The sequence below is a fragment of the Lissotriton vulgaris genome, chromosome 7 (assembly GCF_964263255.1).
Source record: "Lissotriton vulgaris chromosome 7, aLisVul1.2, whole genome shotgun sequence".
In the NCBI taxonomy this organism is placed as follows: Eukaryota; Metazoa; Chordata; class Amphibia; order Caudata; family Salamandridae; genus Lissotriton; species Lissotriton vulgaris.
This window is the reverse complement of record NC_141695.1, coordinates 1,318,009,447-1,318,036,669: the sequence shown is the minus strand read 5'-3', so window position 1 is coordinate 1,318,036,669 and position 27,223 is coordinate 1,318,009,447. Positions and strand designations below refer to the sequence as shown.

At 45.5% G+C, this 27,223-nt stretch overlaps 1 protein-coding gene across 1 annotated transcript in view; it reads right to left on the bottom strand.

Moving 5' to 3' along the window:
* LOC147703588 (neurotrypsin-like) overlaps positions 1-27,223 on the bottom strand; it is a 645,871-nt gene that overhangs the window by 228,866 nt on the left and 389,782 nt on the right. Inside the window, exon 5 of the mRNA XM_086929519.1 lies at positions 2,177-2,336. Within this exon, the coding sequence (XP_086785645.1) occupies positions 2,177-2,336 (160 nt within the window). The remainder of the gene's footprint in view (positions 1-2,176; positions 2,337-27,223) is intronic.

The following is a 27,223-nucleotide window of genomic DNA, read 5'->3' as shown; positions in this document are numbered from 1 at the left end:
CATTAGTGGTATCAAGCCCACAAACGATCTTGAACTTTGATGTGCCACACCCGTCCCAAATGGCCTGTGAAAGGATAGCATGAGCCTCCTCAGGAACAATTGTCAAAGCCTGCAGAAATGAATCCCGTAAGTTATGTGTATGTAAAACCCTTGAAGGTAAATGGCATTCACGAACCATGATGCCAGACTGATAGACAAGAAAACCCGCTTCCCAAAGGTCTCAATATGTTTGGTTTCATGAAAAAGGAGAAGTGGGGAACACATTTAAGGCCACCTTGGCTTAAACCTGCACTACCGAGTTCTTGGGTGTGCGATGGTGGGTCAGAAATGCAGAATACCAAAGTGAAGGCAATGACGAAGTGCAGTTTGGGATTATGACCAAGAGCCCAAAACAAGGCTTTGCTTAAATTACCAAGAGAGTGTCTGCGAGAGCCTCAACAAAGAGAAGTAAGGGCTCAGAAGAACTAGTCTGAACCAGTTGAATCACCTCGACCAATACATTTATTTTGACTTATTGAGTGGGGAGCAATAGATCCAAAAATTCACCAGATCTCTAAATCACCATGGCAAATGATGCACAGTGTCTAGAGAAGTGTCCAGTCCACTGGTATCTTGGAGATCCTCATGCTAATTGTCCTCATGGTAGGCCTGGATTAAATTTATCTCCAGTATCATATGTGCCTTATTTCTTATCTGTCTCAGTAATATGCATAAGCAATGTCCCTTGAGGCAAGGCCACTGTATCAGTATCAAAAGGATTGCCCATGAGTAGCGGGATCATTTGTGTCGAACGTGGCCTCTGTTAGCATGGCACTGCCTTAGAGTCTGATAGCACTATGAGTTGCCTGTCATCAGTGGCATCAGCATTGATGGATGGCTCTTTAGTGTGGGACATGGCACCAAGAGGGGATTTTGTACCAAACCAGAACATGAAAAGATTCAGAAGTCCCAACTGACACAGAGGGAGAATGGTTCCAGATTAGAGGGCTCTCTGCTCCTTGGGGTGCCACAAATATGTAACATTGCATTCTGAAACTCTTGGATTTGTTGAGAACTTGCAGAGGATCCTGGAAATTCTGTCTCACTTGGGGTAGATTAGGAACTGGATTTGCAGAACAACTTTGACAGTTATTCTGAGAGGCACAATGACACCCTCATGCCCTCTCGTGGTTATTGGGAGTGGCAGGAATTAGATAATGACCTGTAAGAGGAACAGCTTTGGGAGTGGGACTGTGATCGTCCCCGTAACTTTGTCCAACCTGGATTCTTGCAATGCTTGGTGACAAAGATCTTCACCTCGCTCCCTGATAGCCTTCAGGTGCATCAAGGATCAATCGCTGCAGGATTGGGACTTATGGTATAAACCCAGACACCACAGGCCAACCAAGTGGGGACCAACCATAGACATTTGTTCTCAACATTCCCCAAAAGGCATAAACCTTGGAGAGTTTGCAGGTGACATTGCTGTAACACACAGGAAATGTTTTGGGGGGAAATTGCATCAAAGAACTCAGGCTCAAGGATACTTGCAGAAACGTGGGACCCACATTAGTGGAGTGGAATAAAACAAACTGACTTTAGTGCTCATGGATGGGGTCTATATAGGCTTGTGTATGTCACTTCCACTGTGCAACAACATTTGACACAGAGCTACCTGCACCACCAGCTGGCATGGAGGGGTATTGTTTACCATTTTCTGCATCTGGTCTGACACCTGGTAGAATATTTAAAAGGTAATGAATCTGAAGTTAGAAGCGTCTATCAGAACGCAAACAATAAACAATTCTATTAACACTATGATTCACAAATTGAGAGAGGTACAGAGCTGAAGAATATTTGGAAACACTGACGGAGCAAATCACATCCAAGATGATGTCTGTTGGAAATGCGATAGCGGGCTATGATAATTAATTCAATTTAGAATGCAATACAATGTTTCAAGAGAAAAAAACTACTGTCTCCCCCTCTGTAATAACTCACATGGTCTCCAGTCAAGTTCAAAGTTATATTCCTGGTGCCCCAAGTGTCTAAAATATATTTTACTTACTATATCAGCTTACCACTCCTTTCTAAACACCCGCAATGCATAGATTACAAGGAAGGGATCCTGATATATTGGCATGGTCATGAATAAAACCTGATATAAGATTGCAGTAGATCACTTTTTAATACATACCGGAAGCATCGGGCACTTGTAAGCACCCATCTTTCACCGATGATGACTCCTCCGCACTTGTGCTCGGAAAACCACTGTACACTGACCATCCAGGGCCATTCTCCTTGCTGGACGCCCTCTCCTCCACTGGTTGTATTAGTGAGCACTGTACTTCCACACTCTAAAAACAAAAAGAAATTTCTGAATGTGAGTTTGGAAGATAAATTGTGTTATTCTTCTTCACAATCCTAAACTCTTTCTTGCTGTTTCTTTAGGTTACAAAATGTAAATGCATAAAACAAGCAGTTTTCAGCCCTTAACCCTTTCTGTGTCAATGACATAATGGTTACGTCCTCCACCATGGTGGCCGTGTGTGGGGGATGTAACCGTTACTTAAGCTTTACACAAGAAGGAAATCCCTCCTCTGTTTACAGCAGAGGGGTTCTTTTTTTTGTTTTCATTCTTGGGAGCAGGGGAAGAGCTTTTTTTTTTTGCATAATCACGACCGCCACTCATGGCGCACTGACGTCATTACATTGAAAGTGAAATGAGCTGATTGCCTCATTGGGAAAAAAGGGGTCCGTTTTCGGTGTAAAAATGAGCTGCTTCCATGCTGTGTTTTGGCCCATTTCCTGTCATGGGCATTAGGTCTACCCACAAAAGTGAGGATCTATTTGTATTGAGAGACTTGGGCAAAATCCGGGTGGGAGGAAGTTTGTGGCTCCCTGCAGATTCCAGAAATATCCATCACAGAAATGTGCGGAAAATTTGTTTTTGTAAAGTTTGAGGTTTGCAAGGGATAATAAATTGTGGTGAGAGCCATGCAAGTCAGTCCACCCTGGATAGTCCTAGTTGGCTAGGCTTCCCAAGGTGCTGGCTGAGCTAGGGTCCAAAATTTAAGGGAAGAAAACAGTCAGAACAAGTTATATTAACAATTGTCTGGACCCAGGAAGGCTTCCTCTGCGTGGCAGGTCTAGGGGCTCTGACCAGGACCCTGCCAGGCCCCAGGTCAGGGGCTCCCGGGTGAGGTCTCCACTGTGCGCCCGGGTATAGGAGCTACGTATCGGCCCTGGGGCCTTAGCGGCTCCTGGGGTGGGCCCTCCTGCCCTGGGCTCCATCCTCTGGCGTGCCGCACCGCCAAGGGCCCGGGACGGGGGTACACCAGGCCCAGAGAGGCTTCCCCTGCTTGTCCAGGTCCAGAAGCTCTTAGAAACTGTAAGTCATTTATTACCTTTTCCAAAACTTCAAGACATTTTTATTCTAGGTCATTGCTCTGGGACATTAAATTTGCGCTTGCCTTGCACTAGGAAACCCTTCAGGGTAGCTGTGCATGTTATAAGTTGCTAATGATACTAATAATAATAAGCTCCAGAAGGGGCCCGGCAGGCCCTGGAGTTGAGGCCCCCCCATCCTGGACCTAGTCCTGCACCCCACCGTATGTTCAGGTGCCCGGGAAGGGGTCCTGGGCGCCAGGGGAGCCCCCCCTGAGTGCCTGGATTCAGGAGATCTGACTGGGCCCTGGAGGTCTGACTGGGCCCTGGGGCCCCAATGGGCCCGGGGCAGGCCCTGCCACACTGGGCTCCATTCTCTGGCCTGTAGCGCAGGCAAAGGTCCAGGATGGAGGTCTGTCAGGCCTGGGGAGGATTCCCCTGCTTGGCCAAGTTTAGAAGCTCTGACCGGGGCCCTGGCAGGCCCTCGAGTGAGGGTCCTATCCTGCAACCCACCCTGCAGATCCCTGCATGTCCCAGCACACGGAATGGGGTTCTGGTGGTCTTTGGAAGCCTCCCCTAGGTGCCCTGGTCCAGGAGCTCCGACAGGGTTCTTAAGCCCTTGGGAGGGCCCACCTGGGTTCTGGGGCCCTGGGGCGGGCCTTCCTGCCCTGGGCTCTATTCTCCAGCTTGCTGTACTGCCAAGTGCCAGAAACAGGGATGTATTGGGCCTGGGGAGGCCTTCCCTGCCTCACCAGCATCTTAAGGTGCCTGTGAGCCCCGGGTCGGAGCACCGTCAGGGCCCCCCTTGCAGTTCCATACCTGGGGTCCAGCTGGGGCTTCAAGGTTCAAGCACTTGGGCGGCAGAGTCCCTGCCCCCTACAAGGAGAAGCAGACACCCTTTCGTTAATACACAGTGCAACCATATGTCCGTACTTCGAGTACCTAGGCCATCTGGTCGTGTGCGATACATTCCAATGGGCTAACCTGGGAGTCCAGATGAGGGCTTATTTGCTTCTTCGAGTCCAGCCAGGGATCCAGGAGGTCAAGTGTGTTCACTCAGTGAGCACAAATTACAAGAAAGAGGGTATTCTTCCTCCAGATTACTAGGGACAGAGTACTACAGACCCCCTGTGGTCCAGCAGTTATCAGCCTGGTGCTGCCATTGCCCGGGCTGGACCCCCGGGACCAGCAGTGGCCCTAGTATGCTCCTGCCTCCCAGCCCTGCCCATTGGCCTTTCCAACGAGCCTGTCTTTCCCGACCACATGCCGGGACATGAAGCCATCATCCCACATGCCCTGGAAGTCCCAATGAGGGCTCATTTACTTCCTCAAGCCCAGGCAGGGAGTCAGGAGGATGTGTGCATTATCATCAGTAGTATCTCACTATGTCACTCAGTGTGCATGGATTATAATAAAGGGGGGTAGCCTTCCTCCCAATTACTAGGGACAGGGTACTCCAAAACCCCCGGTGGTCCAGTGGTTCTTAGCTGGGTGGGGCCAGTGCCTCGGATAACTAGCCCAGTCTCCCAGGGGCCCTGGTCCACACTTGTCTCCCAGCCCTGCCCACTGGGCATTTCCTCTGAGCCTGCCTTCCCTAAGAGCAGGAAGGGAGACGAAGCTGATATCCCTGTGCAGGATGGTCCGGCCAGGGGCATATACTCTGATCAATTGGGCACCCTGGGTCCCTTAAGGGATGGACTGATTGGCCAGCCTCGGCCATTGTTTAAAGGGACATGAAGGCAACATCGCTGCTGCTTTGGAAGTTCCGATGAGGGCTTATTCGCTTCTTCAATCCCAGGCAGGTCTCCAGGAGACTAAGTGCGTTGTCGCCAGCATTCGGTGCACACAAATTCCAAGACAGGGTAGTAGCCTTCTTCCTGATTACTAGAGACAGGGTACTTCAGATTCTCTTGTGGTCCAGCTGTGATAGCTAGGTGGCACCAGGGCCTGGGCTAGCCCGCCCTGTCTCCCAGAGGCCCGGATCCGATCAATTGGGCACCCTGGGTCTCTTAAGGGATGGACTGCTTGGCCAGCCTCGGCCATTGTTTAAAGGGACATGAAGGCAACATCGCTGCTGCTTTGGAAGTTCTGATGAGGGCTTATTCGCTTCTTCAATCCCAGGCAGGTCTCCAGGAGACTAAGTGCGTTGTCGCCAGCATTCGGTGCGCACAAATTCCAAGACAGGGTAGTAGCCTTCTTCCCGATTACTAGAGACAGGGTACTTCAGATTCTCTTGTGGTCCAGCTGTTCTTAGCTAGGTGGCACCAGGGCCTGGGCTAGCCCGCCCTGTCTCCCAGAGGCCCGGATCCACACTGGTCTCCCAGCCTTGCCTGATCGACATTTGCTCTGAGTCTTACCCCAGATGCAGGCAGGGAGATGAAGCTGACATCCCGGCACAGGGCAGTTTACCCAGAGAGGGTCCAGGCAGCGCCGAATACACTGATCGATTGGGCACCCTTGGTCCATTGAGGAAAGGACTGCTTGGCCAGCCTTGTACATTGTTTCCAGGGACATGAAGCCAACATATCTGCTGCTTTAGAAGTTCAGATGAGGGCTCATTTGCTTCCTCAAGCCCATGCAGGGCTCAAGGAGGCTGGGTGCGTTGTTGCCAGTGGCCCCCTCTGTCAATCAGTGCACATGGATTACAAGAAACAGTGGTAGCCTTCCTCCAGATTACTAGGGACAGGGTACTTTGGATCCCCTTGTGGTTCTGTGTTTCCTAGCCGGGTGGTTCCCGGGCCTGCGCTGACCCGCCCAGTCACCCAGGGGCTGCACCTGCCTCCCAGTCCTGCCTGATAGGCCTTTGCTCTGAGCCTCCCATCCCCCAAGAGCAGGCAGGGACCTAAAGCGGTCATCCCCTGCTTAGTGAGAGCCCAGCCAGCGGCATATACTCAGATCGATTTGGCACGCTTGGCCCATTTGGGGATGGACTGGTTGGCCAGTCTGAGCTGTTGTTTCAAGCACAGAGCATGCACCCTGCCAGGGACCATCCGCTCGAGGGCCTGCTGTTCCCCCAACCCAGCAGAGCGAAGGCAGAGCAGAATTCACAGCTTGCGCCCCCAGTAGACTGACCAGAGTGGAAGAGAGGTGGGGTGGCGCCAGGTCCCAGAAGCCACCTGGCGGTGTAGGCTCCTGTGTGCCACACCATGACCCTCACCACCCAGCGCATTTCAGCAGCAGCTCAATAAGACCTTTCCATGGGGTGTCACCGCTGACCCGGCTGGCACTGCTGCAACTCGCTCCGGCTGCGCCTCGGCCTGCCTCTCCCTCCCGTGGAGAAGGTTGGGCATGTTGGTGCCCGTGTGACAGCACCTACCCCCCCCCCCCCTCTCCTCCCCCAGCAAGCCCACCAGGTGGGTGTGCTTCGACAGAAGGCTTCCTAGGGGGGCAAAGGACTAAATAATATCACCCCAAAGCTCTTTTTCAAAGTATCATCCCATCAAACCCTGGCAACTCTAGCAGATGTCCACTGCACAACAGTACATTGCCAGCTTCTAATCTATCTACTCATGCTGCCATATGAGCGTATAATCCTTAGTAAGACCTAGTTCACTGGAGCATCTCATGTTCGGAATGATCTGCTCCTTAAAAGTTACACTTTTTAAAATCATATTTGAACATAAAAGACAGAAGTGGATCTAACACCTACTACAACTGCAAACCAATCAAATCCCAGATTTTTCCAATTTTCCAATGCTTGCAAATCTAGACTGAGGTTTAAGAATACAGTTGTTGCAGAATAAATGTAATCTAACACACTCCTGAAGAGTGCATTTGTAAAGGATTATATTGAACGCCCCACCAAAAAAAGTCCATCTTGTTTGAAAACAACCTCTACCAATGTTGTACGAGATGCACTGATGATGAGGTCAAAACTCGATCTAATTATTGCCAGACTCTTTGACAGGTCGATTGGTCTGAATACATAAATGCGCCTTTTTTCCCCAACCTAGTCACACTGTCACACATAGCCTTAGTTTCTCTTGTGCCATCCTCTCAATATTTACTCTTTAACATTTTACACTCAGACCATAATTATATTACGTGTATAAAAGCACTGGAACCTAAATGAGGAGGGCAGTTGTGTGCAGCTGCCAGCTAATAATATACGTTACTCAATGAAACCGTTTTACATAGACGACTTGCAGCATTAGCTACTAATTTCTTACTTCCACTCTATATTTCAAAGCGACGAAAAGGTATCTATCAGTTGTAGCAAGGGTCAGCTGCACACTCGTGCTTTCTTTTGCTGCAGTGGTAGTTGGCAAAGTTGCAAGAAGTGCTTTGCTCTATCAGTCACGTTTGATACACCAGAAATTGGAGTTTTGTATCACAGTTAAGAGAGGTGCACTGTAAAATACAGAGTACCATATTTGAATCAATTGACACGCCAATACAAGTTTATAAAAACTCACTCAGTGATTTACAGATCTACATACACAACTAATCACTTACCTATAGATTCACTCATACATGCTGTCAATGATCAATAGAACACTTTCAAATATAATAATACACCTATATCGACATTATACATCAAAACAATAGATCACACTTACATTTACTCAGCTACACACTTATACAAACACCACTTCATTTATTCATATAGAAAAAACTCATTCTTAATATGTTATGAAATCACTATTACAAGTATACAGTTATCCATACAGTCACTCATACAATCACTGAGTCTTATGTATACTTATTTATATACAGCAACTGTCACATACACTGCCTTTATATATTTCGACTTTGTTGGACATGTATCATTGAGAAATATATTTATTCATCACTACACCCATAAAGACATTCACTCACCCAAACAACTGTTTCCACATGTAGTTTTAATCTCATATACCTATTAAATCAACTATCTACACATCCTTGAACAGTCACACACCTTCGACCCAAACATACACACATCCACTCTCCCATACAATTACTCACTTAACTTATTAATAAGTAATGTAGACTTTCACATAGCTACTAACCAACTTATACAGTAGTTTACACAACAAGAGACAGAGTGATACAGATATTCACACAGTTTAATCACTATCCCATATATTTAGTGACACACTTTAAATTAGTCACTTGAACAGTCAATCACAGTGCAACTGAATCCTCCATCCAGAACCGTATACATCCACTCAGTCTTCAATGCAGATTGCTATATATATATAATACTTATTTAAATATCGAACCAAACCACATTCACTGGATTTTGCCATCAGTGATGTCATCAGTGATGTCATTTGAGATGTCATCAGTGATGTCATCAGTGATGTCACTGACCATGTCATGAATGATGCAATATGTGACATCATCAGCAATGGATTGCGGGCGTGTGAGTTACAGTTAGTGCAACTAACTATAACGGAGGAATTTCAATGGTTTTGTATGAGTGAAATGTCCAGCTAACTATAACATCTGTTCTACGGGTATGGGTGTCATTGGGTATAGCCCCAATTTGGACCAGTTTATTTTCAAGCCGGAAAGCCGGGCATGGTCATCTAACAGCTTCATGAGATCCTGTAAGGCTTTATTTTGGTTACGGAAATAGATCAGTGTGGCGTCTGCGTAGAGGGGAACTATGTGCCATTGTGTCTGCACCTGTATACCCTAGTCCAAGTCACGGCTCCGGAGAGCACATGCCTGAGGCTCCATGGCCAGGGCAATTATAATTGACGATAGTGGGCAACCCTGTCTGGTTTCCTGTTCTATCTCGAAGGGGGGTAAAACAAAACGCCCTGTCTTCACTCTAGCTTGTGGGTTGGTGTATAATATCTTTACCCAATGCCGAACCTCACTAGCACTGCCAGTACGTATTCCCAGCAAGGAATTGAATGATTTTTTTGATGTCTTAGGCAGCGATCCAGTATTGTTCCCCTGTTAATTGTACCCATTCCAACAGTTTAAATAAGCGGTGCAGATTTAGGACTGTGTTTCTCCCTGGAGTGAAACCGTTCTGATTCGTATGGACCAGTAATTGGACGATGTCTATTAGTCTATTAGCCAATATCTTGCCCAGTATTTTATAGTCTACCAATCATATTATCCAATAAGGATAATGGGTGATACAATCTTTCTTTGGAGCGGGTCCCTGCCAGGCTTAGGCAGCACTACCAGCGTCGCTTCACAGAGAGAGGGTGGTAGTGCACCACGGTCGAAAACTCCTTGAAGAAGGTGTGTAAACGAGGAACAGACTGTGTCAAGTATGATGTATAAAATTCTGAGGGCCATCCATTCGTCCCAGGAGCCTTTCCTCTTGCCAAATGTCTAATGGTGTCGGCGATTTCCATCTCTAAGATGGGGGCCTCCAACTCTGTATTGAGCTTGTGTTATTTGTGGGAGAGTTGCTTGATCCAGTAACTGTTGCATTACCTGTGGGTCGCTAGGGGCGGGCGCTTTGTACAATGTGGCATAGTATTTGTAGAAGGAGTTGTTATTCTGCTCCTGCGTATTAACCAGATGGCCATCTGGGGAGTGGTTACCTGTAATGGGGGTTGTAAGGAATTGCTTCTTAGTAGCTATGCTAGTGTCTTACCCACTTTATCACCCTCTGCATGTCATCTAGCCAGATATTGTTTATAATCTAAAGCGCAGAGTTTGTCCAGTGTTTCCTTGTGTGTCAGTCTGGCTTTGGTCCAGGTGTGGATCAGTGGGGGAAATGCGTTTGCATCAATGTATTTCTGCTTCCAGTGCCTTAAGTTTTTTAGTAAGAGACACGCGGGACCCGCACACCGTTTTAATAACCTGCCTGCGCAGTACCACTTTGAACGTGTTCCCCTTTATGCCAGCATGTGTGGCAGTGCCTGCATTAGTCTGAAAATACATTCTGACAGATTGTGATATGGAGGCATGAAGGGTGGGGTCCTTGAGTTCCTCCAAAGGGAGACGCCAAGTTGATGTACTGGATTTATGTGTTATCCAAGTCAGCTGTAATTGTAGGGGGCTGTAGTCCGACAGTGTACAGGCTTAATACTCGGCATGGGAGACCTTAGAACAGTATACTGCATCAATTCTTGTGTGCACATTGGGGATATTAGAGTAGTGAGAGCATATCTGTTCTGTATCTGAGTGCCTTGTCAGGCGTCATTTAACTGCATATGAGTGGCCCAGGCCTTCATGTGTTGTGCAAACCCTATAGATGCAATCAACAAGAGAGAAAGGGTCAAAAAGCCACTCTTGTACCCCTTAGCAATAATATATATCAATCAACATAAGAGTGACAGCATAACTAGAGGAAAAGCAAAAAAGCAGAAGGCAAAAGAGGTTCAAGGCATAATATAGTTATTACCACAAGAACAGATTACCAGTTAGTATGGAGGTAAGCTGTGCGTGCTCAGTGTAAAGAAAAAGGACCCTCAGGCCCCAACTAAAAGTTGGTAGCCAGTTGTCTTCATTGGGTCCTTGTAGTAGAAATAAGATCAGAAATAGTGATGAAAGGTGAATTAAAAGGAGTGTGGACTACTCCCCAAACTGAAACATTCTTTTTAATAAGAGGGTAGTTCTAACTCCATTAAAACCAGTGACAAAAATGCGGACTAATAAGTGGCTGTGTTAGTTTGAACCATAAAGTCCTATTAATAAAGAAAAATGGTCAACATGTTTCTGCTAATAAGCCAAAGATCAGCTTAGCATTCATCAGGACCACTAAGGCGTCCAAACCTATGGTGTGGGAAGGAAAACTGTTACAACCTTATCTGTAAGAGTTTGTGCAGGTGTTGTCTCCTGTAGCCTCTCCAAACTGTGAGAGACAGGGAAATAAATAATTAACGGTGGAAGTACCCCATGGGCTTGTGGCAGGGAGATTTCTACACGCCCAGTCTATTTGTATCTGGGCGACTGCCCGCCGTAGGACCTAAGGTGTCCACATCCGCAGCCCGAAGCAACCAAGGGCTAATTATTTATTTTCCTGTCTCTCACAGTTTGGAGAGGCTACAGGAGACAACACCTGCACAAACTCTTACAGATAAGGTTGTAACAGTTTTCCTTACCACACCATAGGTTTGGACGCCTTAGTGTGCGCCAACCATGGAGTAAGGACGATTATTCTGGTCCTGACGAATGCTAAGCTGATCTTTGGCTTATTAGCAGAAACATGTTGACCATTTTTCTTTATTAATAGGACTTTATGGTTCAAACTAACACAACCACTTATTAGTCCGCATTTTTGTCACTGGTTTTAATGGAGTTAGAACTACCCTCTTATTAAAAAGAATGTTTCAGTTTGGGGAGTAGTCCACACTCCTTTTAATTCACCTTTCATCACTATTTCTGATCTTATTTCTACTACAAGGACCCAATGAAGACAACTGGCTACCAACTTTTAGTTGGGGCCTGAGGGTCCTTTTTCTTTACACTGAGCACGCACAGCTTACCTCCATACTAACTGGGAATCTGTTCTTGTGGTAATAACTATATTATGCCTTGAACCTCTTTTGCCTTCTGATTTTTTGCTTTTCCTCTAGTTATGTTGTCACTCTTATGTTGATTGATATGTGCAAACCCTATAGCATGTGCTCCTTGGGAGTGGTGGACATGAGCGCTCCAGTACAAGGTCGGGGATGAAGTTGTAGTCCCCGCCCCAGTGCGCAGGTGCTGTGGGGTCTCTAAGTAGTGATGGGCTCAGAGTTTGCAGGAACGTGGATTGGTTCGAGTTAGGCGCATAGAGAGAGACCAGTGTTACCAGGTGACCATCCAGGAGAACCTCCAAGATCATGTATTGGACTTCGGGTTCAACACGTGTGTGTAATGTTTGCAATGGGATCCCTACATCCACCCATATCAAGGCGCCCCTGGCGTAGCCAGAATACGCTGTTCCAATTATTGTGCCCCTCCAGGGTTTACATAATGATTTTAGTGTTTGTTGAGCAATATGAGTCTCTTGTAGAAGAGCCATTGATATCTTATAGCTTTGCAGTTATTGATATACTTTATGGCATTTGACATATCCAGCTAGACCTCGCACATTGCAGGTTAGTAGTAGGAAATTACTCCCCTGCCTCTATTTAACTAGTAGCAGGGTGCGGGAAGGAGTGGGACTGTGTACGTACAAGCTGTAATACTTGTTCCCCCCTCCCTTTGACAACCTGGGCCCGATGTTTGTACTGCCAGCGTCATGCTTCTTGTGTATATTATGTGAATGTACCGGATGAACAGGGCCAGGTAAACTATTGAGAAACTGAACTCCCCCCAAGGCCTGTTTGCCAATGGACAAAAGGCCACCTGCACTGACATGCGGACATAACGAACTTATAAAAGCAATAGAGAAAAAGAAAGAAAAACAATAAGCGATATTGCAAAGGAGATGAAGGCGGAGGAATAAAGGTAAAAAGAGCCGTAATTAGTCTATTTTAGACACTTATTGTGCTTCTCTTGTGCAGGTTGTAATGGCAAATCCCTCAATTACATTGTGTACTGCATGTGGTTGTAGGCGGTCATCCTAGAAAAGGGTGTGTGCTTCTAGAGCCCCCAGCCTTGTGGAACCCCTCCTGCAGAAGCCTTTCACAGACTTGCTCCGGGTCCTTCTGGCTTTTTAACCTCTGCAAAGTTTTATATAGCGCCAACCAGCCAGCCAACCCGCTGGTGCGCCCGCTAGTGCACCCGCTGGTGCACCCGCTGAGGAGTGCCTTGATCCGGTGCTTGGGATCCTGCCCGTGTTTGTGGTGGGATGGGCCGCGAGTCCGCGAGTTTGTGAGCAAGCGAAGCTGTGGCGGCCAGGCTATTGAAACGCGGCTGGGTCGGACTGAGCTTTGGCGTGGAGCCCTGTGACACCCAGGACGCGGTGGAGAATCACAGACAGCTACACAGCGTGGGTCCATCTGCGGAGCAGCGTGGTGCGGCGGAGGGAGCCGGGCGCTTCATTGTGCAGCCAGGAATTGCCGGAAATTGCCTGAGATCGAGCCTGCTGCCACACACGGAGGGGCGGTCCATTGGCTCTCTCGGTGATGGAATGACGGAGTAGCAGTAGAGCAGTATCGGTGGAGTGCTCGTTTTTGGTAGGGGCTGGAATCCTTGCACCACCCTCTTTTTTTCCAAGCTGCAGGACCCCTTTGCAACATCTTTAAACCATCTCTGACTTGAGCCGGCTCAGAGTTTGGCCAGGTTGGAGGGAAGAGCGAGAGGCTGGAGGCCCAGAGGCAAGGGGTGAGCGGGGGAAATTGACTCAAGTACCTATGTTGATTCCTCTGTTGGTTTGAATAGTGCCTGCAAAAAAATTCACCGCTATTACAACCTCTCCATCTCTGTTGCCTCCATTTAAACTATTTCGTGACAACTGTCTCATTAGTAAATCGCCACCTGTCACTTGTTCTTTTATGCTCCCCCATATTGGACAGGATCTGCACATACCACAATTACTGTCTCCAAATTCATACTTTGCACCCTTTTCAACCTTAAAGACTAGGCGCTTCCTTGACATCCATTGCCCAGAATAAACATGTGGACAAGGAACGCGGGACTTATTCAATCTCACCCCAATCATCGCCCTCATAAGTGCGCAAGACGACAAAAAGCCAAGATGCTATACCCAGTGGGTAAAGACAACACAAGGCACAAAACAACCTCACAGGACAGGACCCCACAGGATGGGAAATAATTGGGAAAAGAGCAGATACATTCCCCCAGTTTCTAGGTCAGTTCCTAGGACGGAAACCAAAAACACCAACACAATTATAAAGGGGGCCACATGCACAACAGGAAACCTGAGTATTCATGTTGAAACGGACAACAGTAACCAAAATAGGAACTCAAATAGTAACAGTATCAGTATCAGGGCTTGCAGCAGCAACAGTCCCAACGGCAACAATGATATTAGGAATTATTTTTAAAAATTCCCAAAACAAGGTAATTCCATTGTCTATGGAAAATCAATTGTCATACTTTCGGACGCAACAAGGCCGTACACTTATGGATCTAACGCTAATAAACCACTGTGCACTGTTGAATATGAACTTTTGAATACAAAATTTTCATCGGCTGTCCCTCTCTCGCCAAAAGTTTTGATTGTGAAGGGCAACAAAGTACAAGCTGAAGAATACTTAATCGACCATAACCTGTCCAGAGCCAATTATCCAGGAATCAATACATTGGTGCCTATAAATTCGTCAAATGATCTTCCAGAAGTGCAACTTACTTCTGCTTTAGAGGGAAGTGAAATAAATAAGGAATCTCACACCTTAGTAGAACATACCGTGAATATCAAGGATAATTGCGTTTTCTTGAAATCCCAGCTGGGGTCTTTGACTGCTCCGTTTGTGCTCATTAAACCGGGGGACAACGATGTGGCCCTCCTACCAAAAGAAAATCCTGATTTAGATCTGGATCAAAGTTTAACAAACGCAAACAAACCTTTGCCGTTCGTTTTGCACAAAACAAACTTGGAAGCCACTTTGGCACCACAAAGGATAGAAAACCATCTTGCACTAATCAATGAGGCCTTGATTTCAATGGGAAACGCAGCAATAATGCATGCGGATAAACTAGACATCCAAATAAACATACTGCAATCCGCAGCAAGCCTGATTGCCGGAGTAGATCTAAAATTGGAACATTTAAACTCCTTGATACGTAGAGCACAGGCGGATACAGAGCTAATGATAAAACCTAATGATTGCGGGTGCTCTCCCTTACTGCAGTCTTTGGGAAAACTCCCGGAAATATTTGGCCCATTAGTCACGGACCTTAAGTATGAGGCAAATAGAAGGATGAGTAATTCAATATGCTCCTCTCCTCAAAATCCAATACAGAGAGTAAATGCAAACCTCATACACAAAGAGAAAAATATTACAATAGCCACACACTCACCTTCAAGGCTAAGGGGAGATCCAGCCAACAAAATAATTATATGTGACACTCAGCCTATTCTGGACTTACATCAATGCTCACAGGTCAACCAGGATAGCATAGTGAAAACTCAGGACACCTCCAGCAAAGTTAATAAGGATTTCAAAGGCCCATTGAGTCCCGATAAATTGGCTCTAAATTCAAATTCACAGTCAATACCACAATTTTGTCAAATAATCAATAAAAGTCCTGGCAAACTGGATGAACAATCTCCCTTAGCGTTACAATCTTTATCAAGGAAAAACAAGAAATAACTGAAAAAGTTAAATAAAACAAAAATTGATCAAAGTTACACAAAAGGGAAAATTGAGCATTGGTTTCCACCAGCAAACCGGCCCAACAAAGACAGTAGTAGTGAGAATCAGAAGGGTAGTGATCAAACCACTACAGATCAAAATGGAGATATACAAATAAATGGAATTGCCACTATTGCAGCATCTCTTAAGAGCCTCTCATGCGTCTCAAGCGAAAACTCTATTAAAGCTTTGATTGAAAGATCTTCCACGCCCAGTGGCTTCTTGAGCAATGCACAGGACACACAGACCATCTGGCCAAGACATTACGTATAAACTCGATCCTGCAAAGGCAATTGCCCATAAGGACTCCCAAACTGAATCGACATTTAATGCTCAACGGGAGAAAAACACTATTCAAGCAAGTTTTAAAGACTGCCAACTTCTCCTGGATCGCACTATTACCTCTAGGATTGACTCACACATCCGTATTGCAAATACAAATTGGATCGGGGGAGAATCGGTCCTACGTGATAACTCCGCATGGAACCTAGGTGTGCCACCAGAAACGCCTATGGCCCGTTCCAATGTACTTAATCCCTTCCAGTCGTCTGCCCCTGACCTTGAAAACTCTAAAGTACTGCTACATCCTGAATACATTTCGCAAGGGAGCTGGGATATCCTCAACAGAGGGAATCTTCTGAAACTCTGTGGAAGCATTACAGGCATGGAGAACATAAAATCAACAGACATAGGGATGGTGGCTTTCTCGGGTCCAGGGCCCAGTGAACAAAACGAAACGACAGAGATAACCTTCTCTAACCTGACTTTGGCGAATGCATTGAAAGGTTATAAAACACAACTAGACAACTGGGGCATAAAAATCAAGCTTCCCCTTCCCACAAAATATCCAGAGATACTGAAAAACAGAGGGCCAAACTAACAACAGGGGGATGAAGATTTGAAGGGACAGAAAAGTAAGAACATCAATTGCCTAACTTCATTCACCACAGGGTCCATTCTACACGGCTCCATAGGTGCCACACAAGTAATGCAGCTGAGTAGCAATCTAATCCAAATTTCCAAACAAACAGAAGGAGGCAACCGCTCCTGTTCAATTATGGAACGGAGTAGAAAGACTGGTCTTGGCTCCCCCATTTCTTAAATTCTTTTTCCTAATATCAACACTGGCTATTTTCAGAGTAACTATTCGATACCAACAAAGATTACCTTGGACCACACCCAGCATAACAGCTCTACTATGAGTAATATTAAGATCGGCCACGTGTCAGGCAACCATCCAGCACCAACAAATTTAATTACGGGCCACATTCACCATAATAGCTCCACTGTGAATAACCAATCCATCAATTTATTGTCTTGGAATGTCGCTGGGTTACATAAAGTTTTGCAAAGCCCAAGAGCAGTTGCACTCCTGGCCGGAGTGGATATATTCTGTGTACAGGAAACATGGGCTACTGCTTCCATACCAATAGGGAACTACGCCGAATATTTTAAACCTGCAAAAAATGTCAACATTTTTGGGAGACCGTCAGGGGGCATTTCAACTTATGTCAAGCATGCACTGAAAGTAAACTTCCTAACAATACAGAACACCTCAGACATGTTCTTGGCTGGAATTTTGAAAGGCCTTATTACGATTGATGGCCCGACTTCAATACTCCTTATTAATGTCTATTATAACCGCCATGGGCCGGACCCAAACGACAAACTGAGCTGCCTATTAAATGAAATTGAATCTTTGTTAGTACGGTATGCAGGTATGGATTCGATTATTTTGGGCCATTTTAATATGCACGACATAGGGCAAACAATTGATGAAAACCATGGAAGCACCAGAAGATTCAATGCCCTAATGCTGGTTTACAAGCTGGCAACAACACACCGTTCAAATATAAAAAACAACCCCACAGCATTGATACCCCCAACCTATAATAATCAGACAACAATCGACTATATTCTCCCAAGTGAACGTTTATAAAATTCCATGTCAAATTATAATGTTCATCCCCAGGCTGAAAGTGACCATGCTGTCCTTATATTAGAGCTGTCCATTAGTGTGAAAACACGACATACTCTTTATTGCATTGGAGCTACAAATGGAGATGAGTTACATAAACTCCTTAGAAGAATTAAATGGGGACCGCTGCTGACCCATAAGTTTGTCTTATGGAAATCAACCTGGAAATGCTGGCAGACCGGACGTAATGGCCAAGGCAGAATTGTAGAATGGAGCTCACTCGCATACGACCTAGCTCACCAACTTCGAGCGTGCGACAATCGAAGATCTCATGATAACTCCACTTACAAACTGGGATTCCAACCAGCAATTAAGAAATGCTCAAGAGAACTCAACTCTAAACGTAGAGTCTATCGAGCAACCAGATCGCTGACTGCAAAAAACAAACTAAAAGAGGCGGCAAAGGTTCATGCAACAGTGGTCTGGCAAGTGAAACGTGAAGTAACAGAGCAAAAATGGTTGAAGATCTTCGAGCTGCTCGCCCCCTATAAGACCCAAGAGTTTTGGCAATATATAAATAAGGTAACCCACGGAACCTCCAATAGAGAGAACCCACTTGATGCAAGTACTTGGTCAGCTCATGTAAAAACTCTCTATACCAGCGATTCAAAGAAAAACTCAACTGAAGGAGTACCTCTTGAAGAATATCCAGATGAAGAATCAACTGAACCCATTGCCCTTCTAGCGAATGTCACACTTGCTGAAAGAAAGCTACTAAGAGCAATTTTGAAAAAAAATATGCCATAATAGGGCCCCGGGACCAAATGGTCTGCCTGGCTCCCTTTTTAGGGAGGACACCAACTTTTGGGCCGAGAACTTGGGTCAGCTATATGCGGAGTGCAGGCTCCTGGCGGACATCCCAGACTCTTGGAGGGGATCCCTATTATATCCAATCTATGAAAAAGGGCCAAGCTCAGATCCTAAGAACTACCGTATTACTGGATGTGGAGGGCAAGGCTTATGCAAGCACTCTTCTCACGGAATTAGCAGTTTGGGTCAGCAAGGAGAATTTGCTTCCATTTTATCAGACAGGGTTCCGCTCGGGAGGCTCTACCTTAGATCACATCATAGTCCTGTCATATTTAATACAACAATCAAAGGTTTGGGATGATCAACCACTTTTTGCCTGCTTTATTGATTATACAGCAGCCTTTGATGGGGTAGACCGAAACATTCTATGGAAGAAACTGGCCTGCTGGAATATCTGCCCAAAGCTATTACAAGCCATTAGATCACTGTATACTAAAACGTGGGTAAGAGTCAAACTCTCGTGTGAATCTGCCACAGAAAAAAATCAGCACGGACCACGGGCTAAAGCAGGGCTGTGTACTTGCCCCGCTCCTTTTCAATTTATATACAGCAGATCTGGGCAATGCATTGACGGAGCAACTCTGGCGACTCCAAGGATCGGGGGAATCAGAATCCAATTGATTCAGTATGCAGACGACCTGGTCCTCTTGGACCATACCAAAGTTGGCCTTCAAAAAGGCTTAACAGCACTAGCAGAGTACAATGCCAAAAACAAGCTGGTTGCAAATCCAACGAAATCTAAGATAGTGATCTTTGGTCGTTACCCGAAAAAGAAGTTAATAAAATGGAGACTGGGATCATTAATATTATCCAGCACACAATCGTATAATTATCTTGGTGTATGGCTTAGTGAAACAGGTCTTCCACAGGTCCATGGACTTAAGCTCCAGCAGAAAGGCAAAATGGTTACTTATGCCATCAGCAAACTCAATACCACTTTGAAAAGTCCAACCACTACGGCCATCCAACGTGTTCTGAGGGCAAAATTACTACCTTCCCTCAACTATGCAATACAGGCGTTCCCAGGCAAACTGGCGCAAGACCTTGAAAAAATTAACTGTGCAGCTTATAAAAAGCTATTTTGCCTTCCGTCATGCACAGGGAACACTCTAATTTGCATTGAACTCAACCTTAACCGGCAATCTTTGGAAGAGCTGGCAAGTTTGGCAAAATATTTTTACTTAACCACTTTAGCACCAGAGAACTCAATGAAGTCTGTTATAAATAAAATATTTAAAAACCCAGGTAACCCGTGGTCAGCGGGCCTGGCTTCAGCCAAAGACCTTTTGAATCTAGCCGTAGAGAACTGGGACCCTAACATAATTAAATATACAACTATTAAAACTGCAATAAAAAAGGAAGTAAGATCTTGCTCTCGAAAACTGGACATTGAAGCTTTGACAGCCAGAGGCTTCCATGAGACCCAAAGCTCTCCTTACATCTTACATGCCCACAAACCACATCATGTACAGCCGTTGGGTAGGCAAGCCCTACAAAGGATTCTTGCAGCTAGATTGCATGTACTTCCCCTAAAACACCTGTACCCTTCACTCAAAATAAGACCAGCGATTACGGAGTGTCGCCTTTGCTATTATAAGCGAGAAACATTGACTCACATCTTATTATGTTGTCCCACCCTGCTATCAGTTCGTAGAATTCATCTAAGACCCATCCGACTCCAACGACAAAGGAGGCAGTCCTTCAGCTATACTTGTTGGATACGGTGAAGCATATGGCCAACTTCGCCAAATTCATCTACCATGCTCGACAAGCTCTAACGGACAAGTCAACTACAGTACAACATGACATTTATCTGGAAGAAGGCCCCATGTAATCTGACCATCACCAAGAGTAGATAAAGGAACAAAATTGACTGCACTTTTGAAAATAAAAAAAAATACCAAATGGTGGTTCTACGCTTATCTCCTATATACATATTATTTTATTTAATTTTAAAATATCTCTTTTATATTGATTGCTCTCTTTTTTATTGGTTTTTATTAATCACACAAATAAAAAGTATTCATTTATTCATCCTAGTCTTCTTTAGTTTGCAGCATCACTGCAGGGCCCACTCCTAGTATTTACAGGTGCTGCGAGTCAGGTATGAGGTACAACTGCTCTGGAGCATTGTCTATCTTGGATTCTGACTGTGAGGGGGAGATGATATTGCCGTGCTTATCCGCATATTTGAGGGCTTGCTCTCTCTCCACTGCCGCCTCGGCTTTCAAGGGGGGCTGTCCTTGGCCATTACCTCGATGTCCACGTTGAGTTGTAGTTCTCCAGGGTTGTCCTATTAATGCCTTTGGGGCGTGTGCTAGGCTGTTCCTGTTCTGCTCTAACCAAATTCTAGGCTTCTTCAAGGGAGTGACAGAAGATGTTATTGCCTTTATGTTGTATGCGTAGAGTGGCAGGGTATTGCAGCGTATATTTTATTTCGTGGTCACGACGGCAGCATTTACCTTCCATGAGGGATGTTCTATGTTGTTGCACCGAATTTGTGTAGTCTGGATATATGTGCACCGTAGTGTTCTCTATTGGCCATCGTCCACAGGTCCGTGTTACCTGCAGATTGTGGCTCCTTTCTCAATAATTGAAGAACAGTGCAACCATTGGTCTGGGAGGATTGCCCGGGTGAGGAGGGACCCCTGGCACCCTATGTGTGCACTGGATTGAGAAGAACTTGGGGTGCTTGCCTTTAAGGACACCTTCATAGAACCAGGATTCAAGGTATAGTTCCATGCTTTGCCGTTCTCCTTGTTCTGGGTAGTCCCACTATGCACAGGTTTTTTCTGTGGGATCTGCCCTTTTGGTCATCAATGCATTTTTTCTGATATTCCAACTCTTCCTGTAACAATTTAATATGACCTGCTGACGAAGCGACTGTGTGCCTCAGAGATGCTATTGCCGATTTAGAGTCCTCCACTCTGTCTTTCAATTTTTTGTGGTCTTCTCGTAAGAACCCCAATTCAACACACAGGTTATCTAGGTAAGGGCCCAGAGTGGATTTAATATCCATGACTGGCGCCATGAGTTCATCAAAACAATGCGAATGGTCTACATGAGATGCAGGTTGTGTTGTCGATGGCTGCCCAGCGCAATCTGCACAGGATGATTGAACCACTGCGTTTCTCATTTGCGATTGTTGCTTGTCCGCTTTTGGTTTACCTATTCTAAAAGCTGGGAATAAGGTGTTGCATGTCAAGATACCAAGTACAGTGTCACGGACCTCAGAAGGAGGCATTATTACTTTACTTGTGAAGGCATCCAGTGGGAGCGCTGCAGGAGAACGCAAATCTCAGTACGATGTGAGCATGGACTGAAGTGTAAGGTCACTACCAGTGTCCAGAATTAGGGGGGCGTGTGAATCACGAAGATCAACGCTTCTGATCCCTGGGTGTCACTGTGTGTTGCGGACATGCCATCAGTGGGAGGGGGTAATGATTGCAGTTCGCTCTGGCATAGTTGCACTCATCTCTGGCTAGGGTCTTTTACGTGAGTTCAGGGACCCGGAACTGGCCTCCGCGACCAAGACAATGGCATTGTATCTGAAATAGAACAACCGACAGTCCGTTGGTGGCCCGACATAGGCATTGTACCACCACAGCGGTCACAATGCCTATATTTTGTGTTGCACGTGCCGCAAGACAAAAAGGGGACACTGCACATATCCCTGCGTTACGTTGCAGGTACTATGTGGTGCAGGGGTTGTAGGGGGGCATCATAGGTGCCCCCGTGCCCATATCTTGGGTGCAGGGAGAAGGGCGGGCCCACTATGAGCACTCAAAGTTCCTTTCCCCCTGCCTTTTGATGTCGGGTTACCCACCATGAAAAAGGCAGGAGGAAAGGGACATCATAATCCCTACAGAGGTGCCTGGTATTCACCGCCACCATTGTAGAGATATAATTCCTCTCAGGCGGTCGGACCCGTGGTGGTCAGTCTTTCGGACGGCCAGAGACACGCCTGCAATTGTATTGTGATGGCTGTAAAACCTTCTTGACAGGCTGTCGGTGGTGGTTTTACCACGATCGTTATCAGCCCCTTAGCTCATTTTGTGGTTTTCACACTGTATCATTATAAAATGTATTCATTTGTGTTCATGGTGTTCCTCGGGGTTTCTGGAAGGGAGAGATTTAATTGAAGGTTGCTTCTCGTAGCATAATTCAGGTTGATTCATTAGATATAGAGATAAAGTAAAAATTAACGTTATATGTTCTCTATGTCATTTATTGGTTAATTCAGTGTATTATGTTTACATCATGACTGCATATTTTCTCTGTCTAAAATGTGTAAATGCTTACAGTAGTTGGGGTTGAGCCAGGATTTCTATCCGGACTTTTAGAGAGCAGATTACATGTTGCTCTGTTTATCATTTTGTACTTAAAATATACTGCCATGTTACTTCTCTCCTACTAATTTAGCAGTCCTTACGACAAATACACTTTATTTCTCATTTGCCTCGTGCTAGGTCGTAAATGGTACTGGCTACTGTTTTTTGGTTAGGTTGTATTTATCCCTGCCAATGTTTTTACAATTACTTGCATTTTTTGAATATTTTGAATTGACTGACACATTCCATTTTGCCTTCCTTATTGCTTCTTAATTTTAAAATAAACTTTCATGGTTTTCTCTGTAAATCTTGTCTTGTGTGGATTTTCCAGTGTTGATTTTCCTATTTGATTTTTGTGGATTAAATGATGTTATGCTTAGGGCTCTCATCTTGAAAGACTCACACATAGCCCCGGTCCAGCTATCAGCCCTTTTGATCTAAAGGTTTTTGGTAGGAGAGGATGGTTTAGATAGATTAGGGAAATATGGTACAGACTTAAGTGGAATTCTGTCATTTTAAATTGCACTTTTCTAAATGTTTCGACAGTAGAGTCTGATTCTTCTAGTTTCAGACCCTAATGTTGCAATGGAAAAGCCAGATGTGTCGATCCAGTTGAGCAGGTCCTGGAATTGCATCACTTGAGTATGAATTGGGCTTGTCCAGCGCATGTTGCGTTATGTGTATTGTTATGTGGCGTCAGTTGCATGATTTTGAGGGAGTAAATGTTTTGTGAATTGGGAGCATGTGTCTTGTTGATGGATCTGTGTCACACCTGTCCTTCAATCGCTTGAAGATGAAATTTGTATTGCATTTTAATGTTTCATATGAAATGCAAAAATTGTTGTGAATTGTGCTTATTAACATTTTTGTTTCAATGTGGTCTTTGGAATCAGATTCGAAGTACTCAAAGGGGGATATTCTCAAAAACGTGTGATAATTACCACAAAAGTAGCTTAACGCAACTCTTCTTTTTGCAGTCTATCATGGGAAAATAATGCTGTGTTAACTTTGTAGAATAACAGGAGTAAGGCCCATTAACCCAGATGAGACCGGGTGCATTTTATAGCAAAAAACGTTGTCTCAACTGGATAATATTTAAAAAACAAGACAATTGAAAACAGTGATGTAAATCACAATTGGGGAGGGGAAAAAAGGAAGGAGATGAATTAAGCGTCCAAGAGTCAAAAATGCTTAATTCGTCCCTGGCCCACTCGCAGCGCAGAGGCGTCACTCCTCTGCTTAGGCGACTACAACTCAGCTCGGCCCTCGTGCCACCAGGCCCCCGGATTTTCTGCCTACTGAAATTCAGCCAATTTGCCCCATCACCGGTTTCGGTTTGCCTTGATTTACACGGCTTCCCCATGCTCTTCATACACTGCATCTACATAATCGGTTGATGCCCCGCTGAACTTGAACAACCCTGGATCATTCCTTTCTTTGTTAGAGCACTACACTAAACTGTATGACCATTGTCCTGATGATGACCTGCAATCATTCAGGTTGAAACGCCGTCGACTACCCAGCCTAAAACTCAGGTGCTGTTGTTGTCAATTTATTACCTGAATATCTTGAGAAAAAAACCTACTATATATAACTTGCAATTTTGACCACTTTAACCTTCACCGTTCATGCTGTCCTTCACACCCCTGTATCACTGCACCCCCCACTCTCTCTCACTTACACGCTCAGTGCTTACCCTGTGTGTTATGGTCATTATATAATTATGTACTGTAGTGCTTCTTAACTACTTATGAAATTATAGTTTATTTTTCTTCACCCTACCATTACGTTGTAGTCTCCCTTCCTTTTTCACCCTCCCCAATTGTGATTTACATCACTGTTTTAAATTGGCATGATAACTTTGTATTCACAACACGTAGGCACCATGCGATAGGCCCATGACAACGTGTCAAATGTCTGCGATAAAGGCAATGCTATGCCGCAAAAATGCAAAACACAAACACACAAAGTTACGATGAGGCCAATCGCGATACAAAAAGCAGCGAAAACCAGCGACAGGCCTGCAAATCCCAGGCGTCAGGTGGGAAAATGCACCATAAAAGCAACAAAAAGAACACCCCAAAAACATATCAAAGTGCGTAGCAACATGGATGCACCAGGACCGAGTGCAGTGGTCAAAGTGCATCCCACAAGCCCCACATACCACCAACAAGGAACAACAGGGTCGGGGAAGGCCAAGGAGAAGAGGGAGAGGTAGACGGGGTACAGTCCTCAGGAAAACCATATCAGCATCATGGAGGTGACAGAACACTGCCAACAACTGACCCACAATTAGACCAACGTGAATGCAGTTAGAGTGTTGAGGAGGACAATGGAGGAGGCCAAGAGGTGCTGGCATGATGTGAAAAGCCAAGCACACACCCGCTGCCAACAGGAAGGCAGCGAAGACAGGAGGTGGGAGTCCTGTGAAACAGGAGGAGCTGGAGGAAACTGAGGCCACAGTCAGCAGTGTGGAGACAGTGCAAGGAGTAGGGAGTCTGCAAACAGCCCAATAGGACCTGACACAACAACAACAGGGTGAGGAACAACCAGAGACTGGGGGGACGGGGGAGATGGGCACCATGGCACACATGCAAAACGATGTGTAGCACATTCTTCACCCACAATGACCCTGGATCATGTCCTTGATACCCGTGGCACACTGCAGCACACACACATAGCAAGAACAGCACATCCACATTGACGACAATGTGGTACAATGTGCAATCCCGACACTGCAGAACAGAGGACACAACTGGGTCCGCTCATGTGCAGAAACAGGCCAATCACATCTAACATTGCAGGAAACTGTGAGATGGAAATGTACGCATACAAGCTAACATCCGTCATGTAGTCCAAATGTCCACTGTCCCGCATCAAAATCCAGCACCTCACAAACAGGCATAATGTACATTGACATACAGTCTGCATGTAAACAAAAACAATGCACCAACATACATGTCAACACAATGTCAACATGCATCTCCCCTTCACATTACACAGGGACACACAACACCTCAAGCAGAGCAGACCAGACAACTCATCAGTGATGCTGGAGCAGACCACCACACCACCGACACCCTACAACAGCTCATGGACATCCTGGGCAGCCCACTTCCAGGAGCAGGGCAGCCAAGCTACATAGAGGAGAGCCCAGGCCCTGCACAGACCACACAACAGGAAGCACCCACCACCAAGCGTGGCTCAATGGTTAGAGCATGTTTTTTCAAAGAGAGGGATGCACACCTCATTTTAACTATATTTTTGTGTTGTTATATTTATCCGCCTTTGTTCACAATTGCGTGCAGATCGGAAAAGGCATGCCCAACTGCCAAAAGTTAAGAACTATGTGTGAGAAGGGACTAAATAGCCCCAAAACCAATTGCACAGCATCAAGCCGCTTTTAGCGTGCTTGTATTTTCAAAAATCATTTATCCATTATTATCAATGTCTCAATTATAAACTCTACATTTTCTTCTTATTCAACCATTTTTTCACTCAATGTAATCCACAAATCCACAACCGGGGTAAGGTGCCAATTTTCAATTTTCTAGTATTCAAACTGTGCCGAGGCCTCTTGAAAGAATACGAATGATGCTGAAGTCCCTCACAAGCAGTCTTTTATTTCATGTAAAAAAAAATGCATTTCGGGTAGCTGTGTGCCCTTCTTCGGGGGTCACTACAATTAATAAGAACAAGAATAAATAGTCTTAATCACTTCTCATAAAAAGTAAGTATGTATGTACAAAAATAATTTCATAATGTTTTGCTCAATCATTAACAATACAGCCTCCCGGTACACTGTGTAATCCAGTCTTATAATCATTCATGGATTCATTCCGCGACCAATCCCTCCTATTCAAAAAGTAAACCACCTCCTCCAGACCACCCTTACTCTCACAGTCTCATCAATGGTTAGAGCGGCAGACCCTGATGCATAGGTATGGCCCGGGACCAGGGTTAAATCCCCTCCTCGGCGGCTCTTGGACTCAATCTCTCCGGACCTGATCATTCTCGCCTCGGTGCCTAGTCTAATCATGGGTCCCACTCTGTGACTCTGGGCAATTGCTTGCTTAATCTCCACAATGGCCCCAGCAGCGCTTGGATGCCTGGCTTCACCTTGGGGGTGCCCAGGAGTGGACATTTCACAGGAAAGCCAGGAAGGGTTCCACAGCGGTATGAATATAGCGCTACGAGACCTCAGGGTAGAAGTGCGCTATATAAATACAAACACACAAACACATTTACAACAACTCACCGAGGCACACATGGCATTTCAATGCCAGGTGTCAGATTGCCAAAAGGAGGTGACCAAACAGGTTTGGGTGGGGTCAGAGCCCATGGAAGCCGAAACATTACACGTACGTGGGTGTCTAATTTCCATCAGGGACCACATACACCCCACAAAGGATACCCACACTGCGACAGAGACACATGCATTTGCACATTTCCTGTACTGAACAACGCCCAGAGCCCCGCTAATATCATACACACACACCCACACTGGACCTGCATACGACAGCCCAGTCCAATCCTCCTATCTATTGAGTGGGGGATGACAAAGCTACATGTCCAACATCTTACCCGCTGCC